Source organism: Rhinolophus ferrumequinum, chromosome 9 (assembly GCF_004115265.2).
Source record: "Rhinolophus ferrumequinum isolate MPI-CBG mRhiFer1 chromosome 9, mRhiFer1_v1.p, whole genome shotgun sequence".
NCBI lineage: Eukaryota > Metazoa > Chordata > Mammalia > Chiroptera > Rhinolophidae > Rhinolophus > Rhinolophus ferrumequinum.
The window spans coordinates 46,350,094-46,356,917 of NC_046292.1; the positions used below are offsets into that span (position 1 = coordinate 46,350,094).

General features: G+C 55.1%; 1 protein-coding gene and 1 long non-coding RNA gene across 2 annotated transcripts; one reads left to right on the top strand and one right to left on the bottom strand.

Annotated features, from left to right (window-relative positions):
• Positions 1 to 858: 858 nt before the first annotated feature.
• LOC117026564 (uncharacterized) lies at positions 859 to 3,276 on the bottom strand. The gene is made up of 3 exons (XR_004423787.1): positions 2,458 to 3,276; positions 2,133 to 2,252; positions 859 to 1,401 (listed from the first exon to the last, which is right to left on the bottom strand). It is a non-coding gene; the product is annotated as an uncharacterized LOC117026564 (long non-coding RNA).
• Positions 3,277 to 3,411: 135 nt separating this feature from the next.
• FOXD3 (forkhead box D3) lies at positions 3,412 to 5,957 on the top strand. Its single transcript, XM_033113349.1, has one exon. The coding sequence runs from the start codon at positions 3,887 to 3,889 to the stop codon at positions 5,330 to 5,332; it is 1,446 nt and encodes a 481-aa protein (XP_032969240.1). The 5' UTR covers positions 3,412 to 3,886; the 3' UTR covers positions 5,333 to 5,957.
• Positions 5,958 to 6,824: the final 867 nt, after the last annotated feature.

The window sequence follows — 6,824 nt, forward strand, 5'->3', positions numbered from 1 at the left end:
CATTTGAACAGGTGAGACAGCTGGCTTCCATCTTCTTTAAATCCCTCCTGGGAAGTTTGCTTGTTGTGACCCAAGTAGTCACTTTCATTCGTAGTATGTGTGTACTCCTCCCTCTTTCTGTCTCCCCCAGTAACCCTCTGCGACTCAGAAAATATTTATCCACATTTCACTTTTCTCCCCCTCCCAATATTTCCGTTTCCTTTATCACATTTTTCTTTCCCTCACTAGTGTGTCACTTTGTGTATCTGTCTCGCTTCTTCCATCTCTCTGTCCTAAAAGTTTGGCGTTAACTGACGACCTGTGGGCTTTTAGCTGCAAAATGCAATTATTCGACAAACAGGATTTACTTAGCCTGGAATCTAGCTGGCCTACGGCGGGTCCCTGCACCGCGTTGGGATCCCGCCTCGGCCCTTCCGCCCAGGCGGCGTCCCGCGGCTAGGACAGCGGGAACCCTCCTCCTTCCCACCTGAGCCGCTGCTTCGCCTCCTTCCCGCCCCGGAAGGTTGCGCTGGCGCTACTGTCCGCCCAGAAGGACAGCCAGGGCGGGTTCCCCAGCCGAGAGTGGCAGCGGGAAAATCCGCCGCTTGTACTGGAAATCGATATTAAGCGAATGGGCTGGCGCGGGCGCGGGACGTCGGGGCCGCAGCCAGTCGGTCCTGCACGTCTCATCATTTAGCTAATCGAGTCGAAAAGTTTCTGTAAGGGCCAGACCCAGCATCAGATGGTAACACTGATTGAACAAGAGATTAGCACAATAGATCTCTAACCGAGGGGAAGCGTTGCTTTTCACGCTACGCGCCGTAATTAATGGTATGAATCAATTAATTTGACTTTTATTGTGTCGAAGGAAAAAAGCGCAACAAATGGAATTGGCGGCTGGGAGTTGTTCATCCCCCACCCTTTCCCCCAGGGAGGTTCCAATGAGACACCGGGGAATGGACGGATCAGGACAAGTCTTGGCCGGGGGAGGGTGAGAGGCAGAGAGCAGCAGCGCCGAGGGAGCCTGAGAGACAGCCCTGGCGGGCAGTGGAATCGAAATTAGGCTCATTTAAGAGGCTACTTCAAGAAGATTGCGGAGGGCTGCCCCTGGAGCCGCCACCCTCCCCTGTGCGCGCACACACACGTGCACTTGTCCTCGCCGGCCCAGCCTCTTCCAGCGGCCCGCGCGGACTGCCTCTGGGGCTGGACAACCGAAGCCGAGCAAAAGATATTTCTGAATTTGTAAATTTCGGTTTCTTTTTTTTGTTCGTTTTTGTCCTTCGGACCTTCCTTTTGTAAGGACTGGGTTGCTCAGACAGTTGCAGCCGCGACCTCTGCAGCTGGGGGAAGTGGGTGGCCACCTCGCCGCTCTGGTCGGTTTCACCCGAGGCTGTCTAGATGGCATCGTAATCGGTTCGGAGCCTGCGGGCCACAAAGCGGTGCAGCTGCGGAAATCAACTCAGAGATGCATTTTTAGGGTCAGGTGCAACCGGGGAATCATTTAAATACAAAAAAAAACCTTGGGAGTTTTGCGGGCATCTCAGGATGGAGTAACTACCCCTACTCTCTGCCCAGTCCCAACCTGGAACGTCCTGCGGAGTGGGGATCCAATGACCTAATGTTATATCCAAGAAATTATGGAGATGAAAGTCAATCTGTGTGTCGCACTGCCTAGAATGAAGTAAGTTTACGGATTTTGGTTTTAGCTTTTTTTTTCTTTTCTGGTGTGTCTAGGCCAAAGAAAGAGGGGGGTCGTAGGCGAAAGAGACTACAGACTGAGGGAATCAGAAGCACCACTGTCCACTAGGAATCAAATCAGTTTCCTAGTATCTTCCGTAAATATTTCACTAATTATTTCCTCTCGGACCTCTTCCCCTTGTGCTCTTAGCTCTGGTGAGGCCGGCATTCCCCTCCCAGGCCTCAGCGGATAAACTGGGCTGGGTTTCTAGGAGCCGGTCACACCCGGTAGGCGCTTGCCGCTCGCTCCGAGGCGGCCTAAAAATACCGGAGGGAAGAAGAGGCGCACCGCAGATTCTCCGGGTCAGGAGCACTATTCGGAGGTGAGAGGTCAACGCGCCCCAGCTATGCCACACATTGGGCGTCGGTTTTCGGTCCCCCTTCCCAATCCCAGTTAAATCCCCAGTGTTTCCTACCATCACTGACTTTCCTTGCCCGGGAAACTCGCTGTGCACTGGCCGCATCCTCGCCTCCTCCTCCACCCGCTCTTCTGATGGTTTCCGAGGAAGTTAAATCTTGGAGGGTTTATCTAAGTCCTAAGAAGAAAGAATCCATGTTAGTTAGCAGCAACTGAGAGCCTAGGCCGCCAGTATGCCCCAGGCCGACCCCGCTCCCAGGTCGCTGGGCTCCGCCGCAAGGGAAGTCACACCTCCGGCTCCCAGCGTTGATCTGCCATCCCAGCACCGGCGCGGCGTCTAATCTAAAGGCCCAAAGCTTTCTTCCCTGCCCCATTTGACTTACCCAGGCCGCGGCCAATCCCGGCTCCTTCCCCAGCACCTCATTTCCGACTTTTTCACATGCTAAGTCGTTTAACAACTCCCAGCAGCTAGTTAGGCTTCTTTATTTATGGGTTCCCTGTTATATTACGTCGTTTTTATTTCTCTCGGCAACTATTCTAATAGATTAATCAATAGACATTTTCTGACCTCCGGGAACCCCAGCTGATGCTGTTCTGGCGGCGCAGAAAAAAACACATATTATATATATATATATATATATATATATATATATATATATATATATATCCACAGCGAGCCAGGAAAGCGAAGGCCGGACCCCGGTGGTCTGGCTTTGGGGGAAGGGGGAGCGCATCCCCTCGTAGGTGTTTCCGCCGAATGAGCACTGAGGCAGTGGGGGCGGGGGGTGTCTGGAGTCTAATTATCAAAACCGAGCCGGGAGTGCAGCCCTTACTCGTTAAAGCTAAAAAGAATTAAAACCAAAAAACAAAACAGAGGCTACTAAGTTTTTCTTTAAAAAAAAAATGGAGTGGGAATCTCGTTCTCTGTTGCCCAGTCCCTGCCCAAGGAGTTTGGGTAAAAGGATAAGGGGCAAGGGAGAGGGGGCGGAAAGGACAGGGCAGCTTGAGCTGCCAGGTCCCGCGGACGCTCCCAGGCCCACGCCCTCACTCGCTCACACCCACTCTACCGCACCCACACCCACAGACTCCCTCGACCCCTACACTGGGCTTCAGCCTAGGCTGAGGTCCCCGGGCAGGCAAGGGCGCCTTCGGGACCCGCGGGATGCTGGCGCACGGTGAGGCTCAGAGTTGCGGGTCCCTCGTCCCTTTGTTGACAATTCCCTGAACCAACTTGAGTTTGGCCGGCTCAGCCGCTGCCCTGACGTCACGCGCGGTCACGTGGCCCCGCCTCCCGCTGGATCTTTAAGTAGAAAGTAATCTATCAGGCCAGTCCTTAAAACGGGACTTTCGACTACTGGGGCTTCGGCGTCCCTGACACCCCCCTCCCCTCGTTGCCCCTGTCCGCGCCCTCCTGAGCTGCTCGGCGCCCGGCGTCCCGCGCCCGCCTGCACAGCTCCTGTTCCCCACGCGCGGCCCAGAGGCCAAGGAAGACAGGCGAAGTGAGGGGGCGCGGCGTGGAGAAGCCGCGGGGGCCGGGAGAGGCAGCGAGCACCTAGTACCGAGCGCCAGAGAAAGCAGGAGTTTGCGGAGCGCGGCCGCGGGGGGCGGACCGCAGCGCCCGCCGCACGATGTCGGGCCGCTGAGTGTGAGCCAAGCCGGGAGGGCCCCGAGCCACCTACTGCCCCTTCCCATCTCCCATTACCACATCTTTCGGGGGCGCCCAAGCCCCTTTTCCCTGAGCTCGGCGGCAGCTCCCACGACCCCCATCGCCTGCTGCTCCTTCCCTGCAGCCGCCACCAACCCCACGGAGGGATGACCCTCTCCGGCGGCGGCAGCGCTAGCGACATGTCCGGCCAGACGGTGCTGACGGCCGAGGACGTGGACATCGATGTGGTGGGCGAGGGCGACGACGGGCTGGAGGAGAAGGACAGCGACGCGGGCTGCGATAGCCCTTCGGGGCCGCCAGAGCTGCGCCTGGACGAGGCGGACGAGGTGACGCCGGCAGCACCCCACCATGGGCAGCCTCAGCCGCCGCACCAGCAGCCCCTGGCATTGCCCAAGGAGGCGGCTGGAGCCGGGGCCGGGCCAGGGGGCGAGGCGGGTGCGTCTGAGGCCGACGGCTGCAAGGGCGGCGTTGGCGGCGAGGAGGGCGGCGGGAGCGGCGGCGGGCCTGGGTCGGGCAGCGGTGCGGCGGGCGGCCTGGCCCCGAGCAAGCCCAAGAACAGCCTGGTGAAGCCGCCCTACTCGTACATCGCGCTCATCACCATGGCCATCCTGCAGAGCCCGCAGAAGAAACTGACCCTGAGCGGCATCTGCGAGTTCATCAGCAACCGCTTCCCCTACTACCGGGAGAAGTTCCCCGCCTGGCAGAACAGCATCCGCCACAACCTCTCGCTCAACGACTGTTTCGTTAAGATCCCCCGCGAGCCGGGCAACCCGGGAAAGGGCAACTACTGGACCCTGGACCCGCAGTCCGAGGACATGTTCGACAACGGCAGCTTCCTGCGGCGCCGGAAACGCTTCAAGCGCCACCAGCAGGAGCACCTGCGCGAGCAGACGGCGCTCATGATGCAGAGCTTCGGCGCCTACAGCCTGGCGGCGGCTGCGGGCGCCGCGGGGCCCTACGGCCGCCCCTACGGTCTTCACCCCGCGGCCGCAGCGGGCGCCTACTCGCACCCGGCTGCTGCGGCTGCGGCTGCCGCGGCTGCGGCGCTCCAGTACCCGTACGCGCTGCCGCCGGTGGCACCCGTGCTGCCGCCCGCCGTGCCGCTTCTGCCCTCGGGTGACCTGGGCCGCAAAGCGGCCGCCTTCGGCTCTCAGCTTGGCCCCGGCCTGCAGCTGCAGCTCAACAGCCTGGGCGCTGCCGCGGCCGCCGCGGGCACGGCGGGAGCTGCGGGCTCCACGGCGTCGCTCATCAAGTCTGAGCCGAGCGCGCGGCCGTCGTTCAGCATCGAGAACATCATTGGAGGGGGGCCCCCGGCGCCTGGGGGCTCCGCGGCGGGCGCTGGGAGCGCTGGGGTAACTGGGGGTACCGCGGGTGGCGGGAGCGGCGGCGCGGCGCAGTCTTTCCTGCGGCCGCCGGGTACCGTGCAATCAGCAGCGCTCATGGCCGCGCACCAGCCACTGTCGCTGAGCCGGACGACGGCCACCATCGCGCCCATTCTGAGCGTGCCGCTCTCTGGACAGTTCCTGCAGCCCGCAGCCTCGGCCGCCGCCGCCGCTGCCGCCGCAGCGCAAGCCAAGTGGCCCGCACAATAGGGACGCGCAGGTGGCGGGGACGCTGGACCGGGCGGCGGCCCCCGGCGGCGGCTGCACTTCCTGGCTGGGCGCCCCGCCCCGGTCCCGGCCCCCCTGCCCAATCCCGGACTCTGCCTTTTCTCTATTTCCTCCCCCCGACCCCTCAACACTGACCTCCGCGGCTTCCACCCTCTTGCGCACACCTAGGTTGGGAGCAAACTCTTACTGCGTGCCCGCCGGGAATAGCTTTCCGTACAGGTAAAACCGAAAACCTAATTTTCCAAAAATGTACCCTGACGGCGCCTGCTCGCAGTACCGTGGGGATGGGAGGGAAATTCTTTGTACATATTTGTATAAAAATTATTGACTTTCCTTTTGGGGTTTTTATTTTTTTAAGAAAAAAACAAATTCAGTAGATTTAGAGCTCTGAACTTTCATTTTTTTTGAAGGTTCACTCTCCACAGTTTTATGTGAGAAATAAATGTATAGAGACGTTGGGAGATTTTAAATATAAAAAAAAATTTTCAAAAGGCGAGAAGTGTCATTCTATTATAAAAGTCTGTTTATATATGAATGAATATATATGGTATTCTAAATGTTATTCCATCGTGTTGTACACAACTTTGTAAATAAATTTTTAAAATGCTCAGCCTAGTGTATCATTTAGGTGTCTTGATAAATGACAAAATTTTAAAATGGTATTTGCATTTCATCTTCCCCAGAAATTCAAGGAATTTCAAGTAATGACCTTTTCAAACTTTGCTAATTCATAATTTGATTGTAAGAAAAATTTAATTGGAGAAAGTAAAGAATATGCCTAATTTAAATAGTATTAATATTTTTCTTTTAGTTTTTCACATAAAACCGGGATGTGGGCAATGATCTCATTCATATCAATCCACTAAATCTAAATGACCAGATATTTCTGTAGATAAAATAAGCTGCCATTAAAAAAACCAACCTTAGTCTATATAACTGGCACAATCTTAAATTTTTTAAAACACCAATTTATATTTTTTTACAATGAAGAATTCCCAAATGCGAGTTTTTGATCATTTCAAATTGTCCTTTTAAAAGAATGTAAATTCCAAACATCCCCCATTTTAGCATTTAAATCTTAGGTTTTTGAAATTACTTGAAAACCTAAGTGGAAGTGGTAAATAAACCCAGTTGATTTTCTAAATGTATGTTACAGCAGTTTAAATTTTGCAGTGGAATTGTATTATATTAACCTGGTAGATAATACATAATTGTTTTCTTCTTTCATATTTTCAAATAAGCTACCTCTTTTCTATGGCAATAATCAATGCATAACAATTTTGATTTCTGAAGGATTCCTATGGATGCCTTCTCTTGCTACAACCGAAGGCCTTAATAAATACCCTTTTATAAACATGTGCACGTCTCCCCCACTCCCCCCCTTTTTTTTACTTAAAAAAAATACGTATACCTTAGACTGGGTGTGAAATGCGAGATCATAGGGCAGGAATGTGGCGATGTCCTCGTAGATTAT